Below are 19,424 nucleotides of genomic sequence, written 5' to 3'. Positions count from 1 at the left end.
GCACAAAATACTGGGCTGGGTCAGCTCTTGGCTGGACAGGCAGTTCCAGGCTCTGCTGCCACAGACTCCCCGCTTGAGGGAACAGAACCCCCCAGGGCTCATTGCAAATGCTGTGCACGCCCCGCTGGCTGCAGACACCCCCTTTTCCAGCTGCAGCTGCTGCCAGGACCTCTCCCAGAGCAATGGTGTCTTCATGGCAATTTGGTTCCAAAGTCAGCTCAGGCCCAGAGGAAGAACAGCAAGCACACAGCAAGCCCAAAGCCACAGCACCGAGGGAAAACCTCGACTTACGTGCCAAGTGGGTTAAAAAATACCCCGCATACGCCACAGAGTACAGCGTGCAAACTGCAGCAGCCACGTGCTGGATCATTTTGGCTGCGCTGCACACGTCTGCAGACTGTAGCCCTGCAGGCACAGAAGGACACCCGTCAGGGCTGGGCTGGCTGCTGAGAATGCCTCGGGCAGGAGGATCCTCTGGCAACGAGCAGTGCCCAGAGCCACTCTGGACACTGAGGCCTCCGTGTGCCACAGCAACGGGAACACCTCGGGGACGTGGCAGTGCTCCTGTGACATCACAGCAGCAGCTCACGCAGAAACCGCCTGGAAGGTTCTCCTGTGTCACAAAGGAGCACAAAGAGCCCTCCCAGGGCACAGCCTGTTGCCCAAAGGATCCAGGAGGAGCTCTGAAAATGCAGCAAACAAGGACACCCCATAGCCCAGCCTGAACACTGAGGAGGAACAAGGACGGCACCAAAGCAGAGGAAACATGACCTTTAGTCACTGACACTTCTGGCTAAAACCAGCAAGCCGTGTTCCATCTGGGATCTTTGTTCTCGTTCTAAAAACAAGCAAGGTTCTCCACTCTAAATATAGAGAAGGCAGGAACTGGGGAGGAGGTGGGATGAGGAAGGAGGAGGAGGAGGGAGAGAGGAAGAGGAGGAGCAGGAAGAGGAGGAGCAGGAGCAGGAAAAGGAGGAGAAACAGGAGGTTCCAGTGCCCCCTGTGGCCGCAGCACCCTTGGCCCCGGTACCATCGCCCCCAGCTCATCCTGCAGGTGGGAGGGGGAGCTCGTCCCAAATCTATCGGGGAGTCCCCGAGAGGGTTTTTTTATTGGGGTGTGTTTGGAGCTTGCAGATTGTGGAATTGAGCCCCAAATATCATCTGGGAGCCCCAAATAAACCCTCTGAGAATTTTTTCTTTCTCTGTGTGTGTGTGTAGGTTTGGATCTTGCAGGACCCCAGAGCTGAGCCCCTTGGGGGGATCTTTGGGAGTCCACGTGGCCATTGCCCAGGGCCACCAGGGGGAGGAAATTGGTCCTGGGGACCCCCGGGGCAGATGAGAAGGGGCAACCCCTGGGACCCCCAGAGTGGGGGGAGCAGAGAGGGGTGATCCTGGAGCTGGGGGAACCCCGGCTGGCTGGAAAGGGGGGGAGCCTGGAGACGAGGGACCCCTGGGACCCCTGGGGATCTCAAAGTAGATCATCACGGGAGAAGGGACCCCATGGACCCCCAAAAGCCCTTGAATCATCCCTAATCAGGACACCGGAGAAGGGGGAATCCCTGGAGCCATTAGACCCCCATCATCCCAGGGAAAGGAAACCTCTGGAATGCCAAAAGTGGAGAGATCAGAGATAGGGAACTCCTGGGAGAGTTGTTTTGGGCTGAACCTTGATATAGTGGAGATTTCCATGGACACAAGACTCCTGCTGAGTTCTAGGGATGGACTTGGGCAGGAGGAGCCTCTATTCCAAGGTGCTCCCACCTTGGTTTTCCCCAAAGCAGGATTTGTCATTCCTAGGGTGTGGCTGGATGGAGGAGGAGGAAAAGCCCTGGAGATCCTGCAGAAGGAGAGGCTGCAAATCCAGCCCAGGGAGCTGCAGGGAGGAAAGAGCTCCCCGCCCTGAGCCAGGAAGATGGCAGAGATCCAGCCGGAGCTCGGAGCTGGTGGAGAAGCCTCATGGCAGGGAGAAACCTCACACCTGCTTGGAATGTGGGCAGGGTTTCAGCTGCAGCTCCACCCTGATGGAACTCCAGAACACCCACACTGGGGAGAGGCCCTGTGAGTGTGGGGAGTGTGGGGAGAGCTTCAGTGGGACCTCTGACCTCACCAAGCACCACAGGATCCACACTGGGGAACGGCCCTATGAGTGCTTGGAATGTCAGAAGAGCTTCAGGTGGAATTCAGAGATCGTCACTCACCAGCACTTCCACACCAGGGAGAGGCCCTGAGAGTGCCCCGAGTCCAGGAAGAGCTTCGTGCGCTGCTCCAGCTCCATCCCCCATGGGAGGATCCACGTTGGATGATCCCCAGTGAGCCCCGTTGGGCAGAGCCCCGGTGACCCCGTTCTGGGTGATCCCGGTTGGGTGGGGGGAAGGTGTTGGAGAGATTTCTTTCCCCTCTCCTTGTCCTGGTGTGATTTGGTTGGTAATAAATTCCCTCCCTGTGCCCGGGCCGGGTCAGTTGTGCCCGTGCCGGATTTGCTGAGGGATCTCTCCCGCTCCTTGTCCCCAGGCAGGAACCCTCGGTTCCATTTTCTGTCCCTGTGCGGCTGCGGGGGGCAGGGACAGAGCGGCTCTGGGGGGTGCCTGGCATGGGGCCAGCGTCACCCCTCGCCACGGGCACCCCTGAGACCCCGCGCAGCCGGGCACACATTTCTGGGCACAGCTGAGCTCCCAGCTGCGCAGCGCCCCAAGGCTCCCCGTGCCTGGAAAAGCCCCAGCCGGGGCTGCAGCGTCCCGGAACCGCTCAGCCAATCCAAACGCAGCCAAAACGCGCTGCAGCCAATGAGAGCGCGAGGAGTTGAGGAGTCATCGGTTGTGTGGCAGAGCCTCGGCAATCGGTGCCCAAAAGTGCTCGGAGCCAATGAGAGCGCGCGGCGCTGCTGAGCCCGCGCTGCTCCGGACTGGTGCTGCCAGCGCAGCGCGGCCGCTCTGGGGCTGGTGCTCCCTGGGCGGCGCTGGCCATGGGGCGAGTGGCGGCAGCTGGGGCCGTACTGGTGGCACTGGTGGTGCTGGGAGCCCCCCCGGCTGCGGGCGCGGAGCTCTCGGGAGAGCGGGGGGGGCGGGAGGCGGTGGGACAGGGGGGAGAATGGGGAAAAGGGGGCGGTGGGAGCCCGAAATTGCAGGGGCAGGAGGAGGAGGGGACCCCGAAAGGAAGAGCGGGAGGGGCTGAGGATTGGGGGCAGGAGAGGAAGGGTCGGGAGAGGGTGGGAAAGTGGGGAAAAGGGGAGGGTAGGACCCCAAAACTGAGCGGGAAGGGGGGCTTGGCTTTTGGGAAATTGTGTTTAAAAGGTTGGGAAAGAGGTAAAGGAGTAAATGGCACCCCAAAACTCATCTGGGGAGAGGCTGAAAGTCGGAGGGGAGAGGATGTGGAAGGGGAAGTGTGGAAGGGTGGAAAAGTGGAAGTGGCAGCTCGGGCAGGAGGGATCCAAGGCGGCCCCGGGGCACAGGGGGTGCGGAGTGGGGATCCGGGGTGGATCCCGGAGCTCTGGGGCTGCTGGGGGGGCACCCCCGGACCTGTGTCCTGCACACACAGGGGTGTTCCAGTACGTGGGAAAGTCCGAGTGTCACTTCATGAACGGCACGGAGAAGGTGAGGTACCTGAGCAGGTTCATCTACAATCGGGAGCAGTACGCGATGTTCGACTGCGACGTGGGGCACTTTTTGGGGTTCACCCCCTATGGGGAGACAGCAGCCAGGTATTGGAACAGCGACCCAGACGTTATGCAGCAAAAAAGGGCTGCGGCGGACTGGCTGTGCCGGTACAACCACGAGTATCTCAGCCCGTTCCTCACGGAGCGCCGAGGTGAGCGCGGGGCAGAGCGTGTCCCTTCGGGCCCTGCCCTGGCAATGACCCTGGAGCCCCTCAAAACCTCCCTGGAATCGGCCCAGAGCCCTCAGCCCTCCTTGTGCCCATCCCCGAGACCTTGTGTCGCTGCCACTGACCCCCGTGGCTCTCCCAGTCCATCCCAGTCTCTCCCAGTGCCTCCCGGCTGTCCATCTCAGCCTAGCGTGGTGCTGCCGCCTCTCAGCCAATCAGAGCGCGTGTCTCTGATGACTCATCAGTTGCCAGGCAGACCCGCAGCGCCGAGTGCCCCGCACTGGACTCGGCCTCCCAGTGCCGCGCACTTCGTTCCCAGTTCCTCCCAGTGCCGCCCCAGTCCCTCCCAGTCCATTCCCAGTTCATTCCCAGTTCACTCCTAGACCTCCATCCTCCCTCCCAGTGCCCCCCATCCCCTCCCATCTCTCCGAGTGCCTCCGCAGTCCTTCCCAGTCCATTCCCAGTCCCTCCCAAGGCCACCCCACCCCTCCCCTCTCTCTCCCAGTTCCCCCCAGCTGATCCCAGTCTGTTCCCGCTCTCTCCCAATGTCCCCCAGCGTATCCATCTCGCTGGTGCCCTCGAGCTCCCAGCCGGGGCTGCTACGTGATGGATTTTTACACTGTCCACACCCAGCTGAGGTGGTTCCAGGGCCAGCAGGAGCTCTCTGTGGAGGCCACCGACATGGTCCCCAACAAGGACTGGACCTACCAGCTCCTGGCGCTGCTGGAAACACCCCCCTGGCGCGGGCTCACCTGCAGCTGGCAGGTGGAGCACATCAGCCTGGAGCACTCCCTGAGCCGGCAGTGGGGTACAAGGGAGGAATTGGGGGCGCTGCCAGAGCCACTGGGATGTGCTGGGAGCAACTGGGAGGGAGTTGGAGACAGCCTGGTTTCAGCTGGGAGAGGGGCTTGGAGGTGTGGAAGGGCTGAGAAGTGATTTCAAGGATGCTGGGGAGGGTGGGATGGGCTTCTGGCGGTCCTGCTGGACACTGGGAGGGAGTTTGGAGGTGCTGGGTGTGACTGGGAAGGATTGGAGTGAGTCTAGAGGAGCTGGAAGGAGATTGGGGATGGAAAAGCAGAGGTTGGGATGAGGTTGGTTGTGCTGGGAAGAGACTAGGAGGGGTCAGGGTGAGTCCTGGTGAGGCTGGGAAGGGACTGGGACAGGGTTTGGGGTGTCTCTGAGAGGTTTTGGGAGGTCCTTACCCCTGCAGACCCCCCAGAGATGCCACTGGATGCCGCCCGCAGCAAGATGCTGTCAGGGATCGGGGGCTCCGAGTTAGGCTTCGTCTTCCTGGTGCTGGGGCTCAGCTTCTAGGAGCTTGTGTGCTCCTTCCCCGGGGCCCCCAGCCTGGTGTCACCCCCATTTCTCTGCACACAGAACTCCTGAGCCGCCGCCGGCTGCAGTCCCTCCCCGTGGTCTCGGGCCCGGCCGGGACCCCCCGCTTCATCCCCACGCTGATTTTTGGGGGGGTCGTGTGTCCCCCCCCAACCCTGCTGTCACTCTGCCCCTGCCCGCCTGCTCCCAGTCTTCCCAGTAAAGCTTCCCAGTTAAACCCAGTCCAGTTTATGGGGGGCAGTGGGGAAGGACTTGGGGGTACTCAGCCTGGGCACACGGAGGGAATTTATTACCAACCAAACACAGCAGCACAAGGAGAAGGGAAAGAAATCCCTCCAACACCTTCCCCCCACCCAACGGGGATCACCCACAACAGGGCTTATCCACGATGGAGAGACGGGGACAGCCGAGTTTAGACCAGAAGCCAATTTCATTGAGGGTATCAGGTGTTTATACAGGGTTTTACTTGTGTGGTGCTCAGATAGGGCTCGATGTTTGCTAACAATTTCCCATTGGTTACACATTCTTCATGACATCACGGCACCTGGGAACATTATCTTATCACAAAGTCTCACAACAGGTTGCTTGGTCACTTCTTGCCCAGGGACACTTAAACTGTGTCTGTGTCTCCCACAGTTTCTGCTCAGTCAGGCCTCAGATATCGGCCCCTTTATCAGCTCCATTGTTTAACTCTCTGTTTTATTCCCCATTCGGGGGCACCAGGGCTCTGCCCAACGGGGGTCACTGGGGATCATCCAGCCCGGATCCTCCCATGGGGGATGGAGCTGGAGAAGAGCATGAAGCTCTGCCCTCACTCGGGGCACTCAAAGCGTGAGTGGTGCCTCCGTTGGTGTTTGGTCAAGGTTGAGCTCTGTGAGAAGCGCTTCCCACACTCCCCACACTCATAGGGCCTCTCCCCGGTGTGGATGCGCCAGTGCACGGTGAGGTGGGAGTTTTGCTTGAAGCCGTTCCTGCAGTCGGGGCAGCGGAAGGGCCTCTCCTCTGTGTGAATCCGCTCATGTCTGAGGAGATCGGAGCTGGTGTGAAACCTCTTCCCACACTGGGGACACTCATAGGGCCTCTCCCCAGTGTGGATGCGCTGGTGTCTTCTCAGGGCAGATCTCCACCCAAAGCTCTTCCCACATTCCAAGCAGGTGTAGGGCCGTTCCCCAGTGTGGATCACCTGGTGCCGGATCAGGGTGGAGCTGTGGCTGAATCCCTGCCCACACTCCCCACACTTGTAGGGCCGTTCCCCAGTGTGGACCACCTGGTGCTGGATCAGGGCTGAGCTTCTTCTGAACCTCTTCCCACACTCCCCACAATCGTAGGGCTTTTCCCCAGTGTGGATCCTCTGGTGCTCAATAAGCTTGGAGCTGAACCTGAAACCCTGTCCACATTCCAAGCACTTGTGTGGCTTCTCCCTGCCATGTGGCTTTTTCTCCAGCTCTGAGCTCTGCCTGGATCTCCGGCCACCTTCCTGGCTCAGAGGGGCTCCTTCCTCCCCGCAGCTCCCTGGGCTGGGTTTGCAGCCCCTCCTCCTGCAGGATCTCCGGGGCTTTTCCTCCTCCTGCATCCAGCCACGCCACGGGAATGAAAACTCCTGGTTTGGGGAAAAAACAAGAGGAGAGCACCTTGGACTGGAAGTTCCTCCTTGCCCAAGTTCATCTCAGGAAGTCATTGGTAAGTTTTTGTACGTAAGAACCTCCAAAACACCAAAATTCAGCCCAAAAATCCTGCAAACTTCAAGACACAGATCAAAAACACCCCAAACCTCATAATTCAGCAAAAACCTCCTCCAAAAGATAAAGATTCAGCTGCCACATAAAACCAAAGCACCAACATTTAGCCCAAGAATGCTCAGAAACACCAAGATTCACCCCGTGAAAATCCTGGATCCCCCTCCACAGTCACCTGCTGCATGTGGGGGGAGCAGCGCTCCTGGGGCTGGGGGGAGGCTGCAGACACAGGGAGGGGTGGAACCTTGTGCTGCTTCCTGTTTCTGCTCCTCCTCCTGTGTCTCTGCTCTTCCTCACACTCCTCTTCCTCCTGCTATTCCTCCTTCTCCTGCACAATCCCACCTTCTCCTGCCACGTCCATCCTTTGACCATTTTGTTCCTCCACCGTGCTTCTCCTTCCCTTCTCCTCCTGCCCCCAGGCCCAGCACCCACTGCCGGCTCCCTCTTCCCCCCAGACCCACAGCATCCCAGCGCAGGGGCAGGGATGGAGCTGGGGCAGGTCGGGCTGGGGCAGCGCTGGGCTCTCGGCCGCTTCCGCCCGCACTCGGTCCCCACTGCAGCCGCTCCCGCCAGGACAGCGCGGGGGGGCCCAGCCTTGGCGCTGCCCCACTCCCACCTCCCCAAATTCCCCTCGCAGGGGCGAGGGGGCCAAGGGGGTCACAGGTGGGTTCCACGTGGGGAACGCTGGGAGCTGCAGATTGTACATGGAAGGATCAGGATTTTCTATTAAGCATTTGCTTTGGGTCGCTGGAGAAAGGAACGATTTTGCACAAAGCTCAGCAGCTCTCACAGGATGAGCACCCACAGGCAGTGAGCGCGGCTGCAGGAGTGGCAGAAGAAGGCCCTGGAGCACTTGGGCACAAAGGCACAGCAGCTGAATGCAAGAAGGGATGAGCAAAAGGCCAAGCTGAAGGCAAAGGCCATGGCACAGCTCCTACAGCCCCTCTGGGATCAACCCCAGGGCCTAGGGGGCCCCAGCACCCAGGGGACGGGGTCGGCCACAAGCACCTGGCAGAGGCATTGCCCTCCTGGCCAGGGGAGAGCCCACCCAAACAGCCCCTGGGAAGGAGTCAGGGCTGTAAACCAAGATGCCATGGGTACGGCTTTTGCCGTTGGCTTTGGCAAGAAGAAGAGCCAGACCCAGGGCCGATATTCAATTCTCTCCCTTGCAATTGATCTTGGGAATTCCTTACCCTGGTAATTCTCCACCAAGTGCAGGGTGGGGATAAGGGATGTACATTTAAAGCAGTCTGTGGCCAGAGTCCTGTCTCTTGTGAAATCTCTCCCACAGGAAGCTGGGCTGGCACAGAGCCTGCCTTGGCACTTTGCTGTTCCCAACATCCAAGCAGGACATCGGGCCCTGCCTAAGGAGGGCAAAGCAGCACCACTGGTGGCCAAGTGGCGTGGCCCATGCCAAGTGTCCCTGAGGCCAGAAACAGCCCCCAGCACAGCTGAGCACGGGGGGACCCCTCAGCCTGGGCTCCAGGGCTCTGAAGCCCCGGAGATTTGCACTTCCCGCCTGCAGCAGGAGCATGGGAGGCCCCCACGGAGCCTGCACTGAAGGCAGCGCAGCAGCAGCCAGGGCTCCACAGCGGGGCAAGCCCCTGGGCCTGCCCACACATCCTCTGCTCAAATCCTCTGCCTGGGCACCCTCCTTGGGCATCTCCAGCCACCGGGGCCAATCCTTGCTGCCACTGCTGCAGCTTCAGTGCTTTCTGGGCCTGCACTGCCACAGCTGCTGCCGAAGACAACGGCACAATTCCACTCTGGGTCTCAGCCACACTCACACACTGCGCTGCCTGGGATTGCACTGATGGAAAATACACCAGGTCACAGACTTGAACATTTTTAACATTTTATTTCTCTACTCAGCCTTGGTTTGCCTTGGCCTCGGGGAAAGAAATGGTAAAGGTTTTTTTAAGGGATGTTCCACCACTCAGTGGAGATGAGTTTAACATCTCAACACACTGGGAATGGCCCAAAAGATTCCCACAAAGATAACGCCCAGCAGCAAACAGCAACCAACACCTACCCCAGACACTGCCCCCGGCAGAGCTGGAGACACCTGCTCTGGAAAAGGCTGAGAAGGAAATCCAGCAGTTCCGACCTGATGAACAGCAGAAGCCAAGAAATCCGGGTCCAGTAGGAACCCAAATACTAAAAACTGCACAACTTGAAACTGCAGAACATTAAACCAATGGATTTAGATTGGTTCAGACTGTATCAAGTTTGGGAAAAATCCAGTTAAACCCACGTGTCATGGAACGATTTTCTCTGCACACCCGGGCTATGTGGGGATGGAATGATTTCTGTTGCACATCCTGGTGTTATATGTAACAGGTATAATTCGCGCCATTTTCTTGCTTCATATATATATAATGTTAAATAGTTGTTAGGATGTGCCTCTTGGCATTAGAAGCCCCCCCCTTCTCCGGCAAAACTAAGTGTGTGTTGAAACCATTTACAAGCAAGGAGATGTGGCTTGCCAGGAGATGGGCCTTATCTGAAGCGATATGGAGACACCCAGGCGCTGATCATCGCGTGAACGACCCGAGATGGACATCAGGATCATCCCCCCGGGCCGATACATGTAAATACTCTGTTCCCGTAAATTTCATCAAGAGCTTCCACTACACCAGACTTTGAATTTCTCTACATTGTCGCCCAGAAAGAAATCTCATCAACTTATGGGACTTTAAATGAAACAAAAGACTGAATGCCGAAGTCCTGGCCTCAGGCAAAATTTTCCCTATAAAAAATCGCTTGTACCAGGATGGTGGTGTGGAGGCATAGAGTGAAACCTCTGCTGAGGCTGATTTCTGTGTCTTGCACCCAGCGCCGATCCCGGGCTGGGCACTGTCCTTTTCCCTGTGGCTGGCTAAGTTAGATCTCTATTGCTAAAATAAATTCTTTTTATTTTTTTAATTTGGCTGGATCATTTTTCACTTATAGCACTGGCCAGAATCAAGGAATGCCTTGACTCCAACACTAAATATATTAGTGGAGTTTTTCTTTTTCCTGCACTTTCAGTGCAAAGTTTATAGCAGTAGAGTATTTTTTGTAATAATCCTACTTCTATATTGCCGGTTAGGTTTTGGTCAGGGATGAGAGAATGAGTTTTTACTCCGAGGAGAAGAGGAAAAAACTTAATAGCGTTGGAAATTTTTGTGTATGTTTGTGCGAGAGATACCAAAATTTTGTTCTGGGTTTTTCGACGTTAACCTTTAGGCTGCAATTTGGAAAACAAGAAGAGATTTAAAGTTGGCCCTTTCACTTATAAACAGTAAATAGACGATTTGAAAGAAAAAATAAAAAAAGCAGCAGGTATTGGGTGGGGGGGCATGTGGGGCTGCTGAAGGCTGCTCTGGAAGAGAAGCTGCATTCCAGGCAGCCAGCAGAGGAGCTTTAGAAATGCAAATTAACACTGCTGGGGCAAAGTGGGGACAATGGACCTGCCTCTTCTTGCCTGGGGCAGGAATTGGGCTGATTCCCTCTGCCCCTCACCCCAAGCTCTGCCTGCCTGCACAGATGGAATCTGCACAGCTGAAGGCAGAGCCCATGGTGAGGATCTCTGACTCCCACCCGCAGGTGGGAGCCGCGCCGGGTTCTGCGGGGGCTCGGGGCTCGCTGCGGGCGGAGGGGGCGGCAGGGGGCTCCGGCGGCTTGGCGGTGCCGTGTCCGGCCCGTGCCGGCCCTGGGCTGAGGGCGCTGCGGGAGCGGCTGCCCGCGGTCTCCTTCCCGCCGCTGCCTGGGCAGGAGCCGCTGCCGGAGCGGCGCTGGCTCGTCCCGGTTGCTGTGGCTGGGACAGAGGTGGCTGCCCCGTGGCCGGGCCCGTGCGGGGAAATTCCCGTCGCCGGAGGTTTCTGTGGCCAGAGGAGACCGAGGAGTCCTGTCAAAGTGACTCGATTGCTGAGCAGAGGGAGAGGCCGTGGGGCATTTGCCATGCGCTCTCTGCCCTTGTTGAAGCACGCTGCCTCCTTTGGATGCTCATTTTCCCGGCCGCATCTCCCTCTGCCTTTGCCCACTGGCTGAGGGACTTGGAAGGTTCAGACTTCCCGATCCGCCTGCTGCCTGTCCTCGTTCATATGCACCCCTCCTTGTGGATGACAGCCGATATTCATGGCTCTGTTTGCTCTTTGTTCTTCGGGAAGTTGAGGAGTTTAGCGGGACTTTGAGCAGCTGTCTGGGTCCATTTGTAACATTTATTGGAACAGATGGTTTCTCCCGTTATTTCCTCATCTCCAAGTCGCTGGCCCTATCTCCTGGCAGATTCACTCATTGACTCTGTTTTGTTCTTCCCGGGTCCTCTTTGGTTTTGGGATTATTCTCGGTGCCCTCATTCCCTGTCCTTTTGTAGCCGTTTCTGGATCAGGAGGCCTGGCTGCCACCTGCATCCCCTGGCTCAGCTGCTGGATGAGCTGCACTCCCAAGGTGTGGAGCATGGTAAAAAGATGAGAGTTGCTGTAGCACAGAAGAGGAGAAGCAGCATTCGTTTAACCCATGGTGTGCCAGGGAGCCATGAAACTGTGTCCCATTCCCGTCCTTTCCATGTTTGGACCAATACATAAACTGCTCTCCTATTTCCTGTGTTATCTTTTTTCACTGCTTTTCCTTTGTCATCTCTTTGCCAACAGCAGTTGGAGTCATTTAGTTTTCCACAAACTCCTGTTTTTTCTGCTGACAGATAATCTGATCCCATCCCCTGGTGAAATGTTGTGTTCCTCATTTCAGTGGATGGGTCGGCAGGAAGATCAGGAGCTGGAGGTGTCTGGTTGGTTCTTATTTCGAGGACAGCTTGTAATCTAATGGTGACATTGAAATAATAAATGGGTTCTGTGTCTCCTGATATGAATTGGTTCAGGTTCCCAGGGGCTGGTCCATGGTGTTGTAGGATTTGTTCTGGTGGCCCTTCATCTTTTCCCCATTTTTGGGCGCTCCCTCCAGCCGGGGCTGCATCAATTGACAGCTTTTGTCTAATTACATCATCAAATACTTGAATTCCAACTGATTTCCCTGAACTTGTTATAGCAAAAACCCCAGTGCTCTGATACTCCCTGTATAGCATAGACAGTGCCAGCACATGTTGGAGTGGGCACAGGGATGATCCCCCCTTATTTTAGTGAAGTTTTCACAACATTCTCCATTTGCTGTTTCCCTTTGCAGCTTCACCCATTTCTGTTGCAGAGTCAGAGATCCTCACCATGGGCTCTGCCTTCAGCTGTGCAGATTCCATCTGTGCAGGCAGGCAGAGCTTGGGGTGAGGGGCAGAGGGAATCAGCCCAATTCCTGCCCCAGGCAAGAAGAGGCAGGTCCATTGTCCCCACTTTGCCCCAGCAGTGTTAATTTGCATTTCTAAAGCTCCTCTGCTGGCTGCCTGGAATGCAGCTTCTCTTCCTGAGCAGCCTTCAGCAGTCTCACGTGTGCTCCCCCCCAATACCTGCTGCTTTTTTAATTTTTTCTTTCAAATCGTCTATTTTCTGTTTATGAGTTAAATGGTCACCTTTAAATCTCTTGTAGTTTTGGAAAATGCAGCCTGAAGGTGAACATCAAAAAACCCAGACCAAAATTTTGGTATCTCTCGCACAACCATACACCAAAAAAATTCCAAGGCAATTAAGTTTTTTCTACTCATCCTCAGAGTAAAAACTCATTCTCTCATCCCTGACCCAAACCTAACCGACAATATAGAAATAGGATTATTACAAAAAATACTCTTCTGCTATAAATTTTGCACTGAAACTGCAGGAAAAAGAAAAACTCCACCAATATGTTTAGAGTTCGAGTCAAGGCATTCCTTGATTCTGGCCAGGATGTGCTACATAAATCATTCCATCCCCACATAGCCCAGGTGTGCAGAGAAAATCGTTCCATGGCACGTGGGTTTGACTGGATTGTTTCCAAACTTGATACAGTCTGAACCAATCTAAATCCATTGGTTTAATGTTCTGTAGTTTCAAGTTGTGCAGTTTTTAGTATTTGGGTTCCTATTGGACCCGGATTTCTTGGCTTCCGCTGTTCATTAGGTCAGAACTGCTGGATTTCCTTCTCAGCCTTTTCCAGAGCAGGTGTCTCCAGCTCTGCCGGGGGCAGTGTCTGGGGTAGGTGTTGGTTGCTGTTTGCTGCTGGGTGTTATCTTTGTGGGAATCTTTTGGGCCATTCCCAGAGTGTTGAGATGTTAAACTCATCTCCACTGAGTGGTGGAACATCCCTTAAAAAAAACCTTTACCATTTCCTTCCCCGAGGCCAAGGCAAACCAAGGCTGAGTAGAGAAATAAAATGTTAGAAATGTTCAAGTCTGTGACCTGGTGTATTTTCCATCAGTGCAATCCCAGGCAGTGCAGTGTGTGAGTGTGGCTGAGACCCAGAGTGGAATTGTGCCATTGTCTTCGCCAGCAGCTGTGGCAGTGCAGGCCCAGAAAGCACTGAAGCTGCAGCAGTGGCAGCAAGGATTGGCCCCGGTGGCTGGAGATGCCAAAGGAGGGTGCCCAGGCAGAGGATTTGAGCAGAGGATGTGTGGGCAGGCCCAGGGGCTTGCCCCGCTGTGGAGCCCTGGCTGCTGCTGCGCTGCCTTCAGTGCAGGCTCCGTGGGGGCCTCCCATGCTCCTGCTGCAGGCGGGAAGTGCAAATCTCCGGGGCTTCAGAGCCCTGGAGCCCAGGCTGAGGGGTCCCCCCGTGCTCAGCTGTGCTGGGGGCTGTTTCTGGCCTCAGGGACACTTGGCATGGGCCACACCACTTGGCCACCAGTGGTGCTGCTTTGGCCTCCTTAGGCAGGGCCCGATGTCCTGCTTGGATGTTGGGAACAGCAAAGTGCCAAGGCAGGCTCTGTGCCAGCCCAGCTTCCTGTGGGAGAGATTTCACAGGAGACAGGACTCTGGCCACAGACTGCTTTAAATGTACATCCCTTATCCCCACCCTGCACTTGGTGGATAATTACCAGGGTAAGGAATTCCCAAGATCAATTGCAAGGGAGAGAATTGAATATCTGCCCTGGGTCTGGCTCCTCTTCTTGCCAAAGCCAACGGCAAAAGCCGTACCCATGGCATCTTGGTTTACAGCCCTGACTCCTTCCCAGGGGTTGTTTGGGTGGGCTCTCCCCTGGCCAGGAGGGCAATGCCTCTGCCAGGTGCTTGTGGCCGACCCCGTCCCCTGGGTGCTGGGGCCCCCTTGGGCCCTGGGGTTGATCCCTGAGGGGCTGTAGGAGCTGTGCCATGGCCTTTGCCTTCAGCTTGGCCTTCTGCTCATCCCTTCTTGCATTCAGCTGCTGTGCCTTTGTGCCCAAGTGCTCCAGGGCCTTCTTCTGCCACTCCTGCAGCCGTGCTCACTGCCTGTGGGTGCTCATCCTCTGAGAGCTGCTGAGCTTTGTGCAAAATCGTTCCTTTCTCCAGCGACCCAAAGCAAATGCTTAATAGAAAATCCTGATCCTTCCATGTACAATCTGCATTTCCCAGATGTGTCTTTGTTTTCCTCCTTGTGCTCAGGGTCCCCTCCCCAGCCCGTATCCCAGAGCCGGTCCCTGTCCTGCCGCAGTGTCCAAAGGCGGCCCCCCCGGCGGGCAGGGCCGGCAGCTCCACGGGGCCGGGCAGCGGCCGGGGCGTCCCGCAGGCTCCTGGGGGCCGGGGGCCACTGCCGGCCCTGCCCGGGGCTGGTGGGGTCAGGCAGCGCCCGGCGCTGAGCCCCGGCTGCCCCACAGCCCCGACCCGACCCCGCAGCTCCCCACAGGCCCCCAGCCCGTGCTCCCGGTCCCGCACCTCTGCGCCCGGTGCTGCCGCTGCCCACCACAGAGAAACCCCCTGACATCCTGACCTCCTTCTTTTCCTCTCCTGGGAACTGGGAATTCAAAGTATCAGCTGGCAAATTTTGAGAATAGGACCCTGCTGAAAAACATCCTAGACCTCTGTATTTTTCTCTTCTTCCTCTTTTCCATCATCCTTTTTCTTACCACATAGATTCCTCCTGCTGCTTCTTGCCTTCACCACATTGCTGCACACTGCCCTTCACCCGATCCCTTCCCAGCACACCAACACCATCCATCCCCTGTTGTCCAAATCCCTTCTCCACTTCCCTTATTGCTCCCCTGGGTGTCCATGTCCTTAATTACCTCTGGGGAAATGTGCAAACTACCTCAACATTCTCCCAAGGGACCCTTCAGAGACATTTTGGGATCATCATCCCTTTGGCCAGGACCCCTGCCTGGCTTTCCCTTTTCTCTCCTCCCTGGGTTCCCTGCCATGTTCACTCCCCGAAGATCCCAGTGCAGTCACTGCTGAGATTTTCAGTGTTCTCTCCCTGCTGACTCTTCACAGACCCCCCTGATGTGTCCCTCGCCTGTCTCCTGGTCACTCCCGGGTCCCCAATCGATCCCCGGTGCCGCCGCCAGCCAAGGGAGCCGATCACCCAAAGTGGGTGAGGCACCTTCAGCTGCACTCCCTGCCCGCCGCCCCGGACCAGTGGAAGGAATTTCGGATGAGCCCCAGGGTGCGCGGGAAAATTGACATCAGCAGAGGTTTCTGTCCACAAAGCAGACAGAGGAGTCCTGTAAAAGTAATTTCATTCCTAGAAATGGGAGAGGCCATGGGACATTCCCCATGGGATCTCTGCAGTTGTTGGAGGACACAGCCTCCTTTTCATCCTGAATCTCCTGGCCACATCTCCCTCTCCCTTTCCCCACTGGCTGAAGTACTGGAGAGATGCAGACTTCCCAATCCACCTGCTACATACCCCCTTCATATGCACCCCACTATTGTATAGCAGACGATATTCATGGCTCTGTTAAGTCTTTGTTGTTCTTCGGGAAGTTCATGAATTGAGCAGGACCTTGGCTGAGCAGCAGTCTGTGTCATCAATTGATAACATTTCCTGAAACCGATGGCTTCTCCTGTCACTTCCTTATGCACAGGTGCCTGGCCGTATCTCGGAGCAGATTCTTAGCATCTGTTTGTAAAGACACTTTCCTCTTGTTCCTTTCATGGGGGTCCCCCGTTTTCGGGACATCCCCCCTGGAGCAGGGTGTCCCCTCTTTGCTGCAGCCCCAGCCCTCAGGCAGAGCTCAGCCAATCAGAGCGCACGGCGCTGATGACTCACCAGTTGCCAGGCAGACTCGCAGCTCCCAGCGTTCCCCACCTGGACCCCACCTGCGCCCCCCCCTCGGCCCCATCGCCCCCGCGAGGGGAATTTGGGGAGGTGGGAGTGGGGCAGCGCCAAGGCCGGGCCCCCCCGCGCTGTCCTGGCGGGAGCGGCTGCAGTGGGGACCGAGTGCGGGCGGAAGCGGCCGAGAGCCCAGCGCTGCCCCAGCCCGACCTGCCCCAGCTCCATCCCTGCCCCTGTGCTGGGATGCTGTGGGTTTGGGGGGAAGAGGGAGCCGGCAGTGGGTGCTGGGCCTGGGGGCAGAAGGAGAAGGGAAGGAGAAGCAGGGTTGAGGAACAAAATGGTCAAAGGATGGACGTGGCAGGAGAAGGTGGGATTGTGCAGGAGAAGGAGGAATAGCAGGAGGAAGAGGAGTGTGAGGAAGAGCAGAGTCACAGGAGGAGGAGCAGAAACAGGAAGCAGCACAAGGTTCCACCCCTCCTTGTATCTGCAGCCTCCCCCCACCCCCAGGAGCGCTGCTCCCCCCACATGCAGCAGGTGACTGTGGAGGGGGATCCAGGATTTTCACGGGGTGAATCTTGGTGTTTCTGAGCTTGCCTGGGCTAAATGTTGGTGCTTTGGTTTTATGTGGCAGCTGAATCTTTATCTTTTGCAGGAGGTTTTTGCTGAGTTTTGATGTTTGGGGAGGTTTTTGATCTGTGTCTTGAAGTTTGCAGGATTTTTGGGCTGAATCTTGGTGTTTTGGAGGTTCTTACAGACACAAGATTCCCAATGACTTCCTGCGATGAAGTGTGGCAAGGAGGAACCTCCAGTCCAAAATGCTCTCCTCTTGTTTTTTCCCCAAACCAGGATTTTTCATTCCAGGTTGTGGCTGGATGGAGGAGGAGGAAAAGCCCCGGAGATCCTGCAGGAGGAGGGGCTGCAAACCCAGCCCAGAGAGCTGCAGGGAGGAAAGAGCTCCCCTGAGCCAGGAAGGCGGCCGGAGATCCAGCCGGGGCTCGGAGCTTGTGGAGAAGCCTCATGGCAGGGAGAAGCCTCACAAGTGCTTGGAATGTGGGCAGGGCTTCAGCTTCAGCTCCAAGCTGATCGAGCACCAGAGGATCCACACTGGGGAACGGCCCTATGAGTGTGGGGTGTGTGGGAAGGGTTTCAGCCGGAGCTCCACCCTGATCCAGCACCAGAGGATCCACACTGGGGAACGGCCCTACAAGTGTGGGCAGTGTGGGCAGGGTTTCAGGTGGAGCTCCAACCTGATCCAGCACCAGGTGATCCACACTGGGGAACGGCTGTACGAGTGCTTGGAATGTGGGAAGATATTTGGGTGGAGCTCTTCCCTGAGAAGACACCAGCGCATCCACACTGGGGAGAGGCCCTACGAGTGTGGGGAGTGTGGGAAGAGCTTCAGAAGAAGCTCGGCCCTGATGCAGCACCAGGTGATCCACACTGGGGAACGGCCCTACACCTGCTTGGAAGGTGGGAAGAGCTTTGGGCAGAGCTCCAAACTGAGAAGACACCAGCGCATCCACACCCAGGAGAGGCCCTACGAGTGTCCCCAGTGTGGGAAGAGGTTTCACACCAGCTCCAATCTCCTCACACATGAGCGGATTCACACAGAGGAGAGGCCCTTCCGCTGCCCTGACTGCCGGAAGGGCTTCAAGCAAAACTCCCACCTCACCGTGCACCAGCGCATCCACACCGGGGAGAGGCCCTACGAGTGTGGGGAGTGTGGGAAGAGCTTCTCACAGAGCTCAAACTTGACCAGACATCAACGGAGGCACCAGTAAGGGAAGCCCTGGGAGTGCCTCGAGTGAGGGAAGAGCTTGGAGTGAGGGAAGAGGGTGAGGGAAGAGAGTGAGGGGAGGGCTTTGTGGGCTGCTCCAGCTCCATCCCTCATGGGAGGATCCAGGGTGGATGATCCGCAGTGACCCCCTTTGGGCAGAGCCCTGGTGCCCCCGAATGGGGAATAAAACAGAGAGGAAAACAATGGAGCTGATAAAGGGGCCGATATCTGAGGCCTGCCTGAGCAGAAACTGTGGGAGACACAGACACAGTTTAAGTCTCCCTGGGCAAGAAGTGACCAAGCAACCTGTTGTGAGACTTTGTGATAAGATAATGTTCCCAGGTGCCGTGATGTCATGAAGAATGTGTAACCAATGGGAAATTGTTAGCAAACATCGAGCCCTATCTGAGCACCACACAAGTAAAACCCTGTATAAACACCTGGTACCCTCAATGAAATTGGCTTCTGGTCTAAACTCGGCTGTCCCCGTCTCTCCATCGTGGATAAGCCCTGTTGTGGGTGATCCCCGTTGGGTGGGGGGAAGGTGTTGGAGGGATTTCTTTCCCTTCTGCTTGTGCTGCTGTGTTTGGTTGGTAATAAATTCCCTCCGTGTGCCCAGGCTGGGTCTGTTGTCCCCGTGCCGGGGGCAGAGTGACATCAGGGCTGGGGGGACACACGACCCACCCAAAATCAGCACAGGGACAGAGGCCACAGGAAGGGGCTGTGGCTGCTCGCGGCTCAGGAGCTCTGTGTGCAGAGAAAAGGGGGTGACACCGGGCTGGGGGCCCCGGGTAAGGAGCACACACGCTCTGGGTTGAGGGGGGACACGACCCCCAGGACCCCCCTGGCCTTCTTGCCCAGGTAGAAGCCGAGCCTCAGCGCGAGGAAGACGAAGCCCAACTCGGAGTCCCTCATCCCCATTGGCTTCTTGCTGAAGGCAGCGTCCGGCGACATCTCTGGGGGTCTGCAGGGGTCAGGGCCCCCCAAAACCTCTCACAAACACCCCAAGCCCCTCCAAGTACCCTCCCAGTCACCCCCAGGCCACCCAGGACCTCCTGAAACCTTCCCAAGATCCCTTCCCAACCTCCCCAGCACCCTCCAAAACCTCTCCCATTCCCCTCAGGATCCCACCACCCCTTTCCAGTTGTCCCTACAGCCCCAGGACCCCCAAACCCTCTCCCAGTCCCTTCCCAGCCCCACCAGCACTCTCCCAGATCCCCTCCCTGTCCCGTCCCAGCACAACCAATCTCATCCCAACCTCTGCTTTTCCATCCCCAATCTCCTTCCAGCTCCTCCAGGCTCACTCCAATCCCTCCCAGTCACACCCAGCACCCCCAAACTCCCTCCCAGTGTCCACCAGGACCCCTGGAACCCCATCCCACCCTCCCCAGCATCCTTCAAACCCCTTCTCAGCCCTTCCACACCCCCGAGCTCCTCTCCTATTGAAACCAGGCTATCTTAAACTCCCTCCCAGTTGCTCCCAGCACACCCCAATCACCTTCCCAGCCCCCCCAGTGCCTCTCCCACTGTCCCTGGCGCTGTGGGAGCCGGGACATGCCCCAGTGCTGGCTCAGGGGGTGCTCCAGGCTGACGTGCTCCACCTGGCAGCTGCAGGTGACCCCGCACTGGGAGTGGGGGGTTTCCAGCAGCACCAGGAGCTGGTGGCTCCA

At 57.1% G+C, this 19,424-nt stretch overlaps 2 protein-coding genes and 1 pseudogene across 2 annotated transcripts in view; 2 read left to right on the top strand and 1 right to left on the bottom strand.

Annotated features, from left to right (window-relative positions):
- The window catches only part of LOC137464098 (uncharacterized), a 1,364,046-nt pseudogene that overhangs the window by 668,674 nt on the left and 675,948 nt on the right, over nucleotides 1-19,424 (top strand).
- Nucleotides 1-19,424, bottom strand: part of LOC137464099 (zinc finger protein 850-like) — a 105,726-nt gene that overhangs the window by 44,815 nt on the left and 41,487 nt on the right. Inside the window, exon 4 of the mRNA XM_068175407.1 lies at nucleotides 6,204-6,503. Coding sequence (XP_068031508.1) covers nucleotides 6,204-6,503 — 300 coding nt within the window. The remainder of the gene's footprint in view (nucleotides 1-6,203; nucleotides 6,504-19,424) is intronic.
- On the top strand, nucleotides 2,963-5,133 carry LOC137464085 (class II histocompatibility antigen, B-L beta chain-like). Its single transcript, XM_068175396.1, is given in 6 exon segments — nucleotides 2,963-3,044; nucleotides 3,532-3,804; nucleotides 4,149-4,158; nucleotides 4,376-4,414; nucleotides 4,416-4,627; nucleotides 5,039-5,133. Coding segments are annotated over 6 exon segments (711 nt in total).

Source organism: Anomalospiza imberbis, chromosome 36 (assembly GCF_031753505.1).
Source record: "Anomalospiza imberbis isolate Cuckoo-Finch-1a 21T00152 chromosome 36, ASM3175350v1, whole genome shotgun sequence".
Classification (NCBI taxonomy): Eukaryota; Metazoa; Chordata; class Aves; order Passeriformes; family Viduidae; genus Anomalospiza; species Anomalospiza imberbis.
This window is presented reverse-complemented; position numbering and strand designations above follow the sequence as displayed.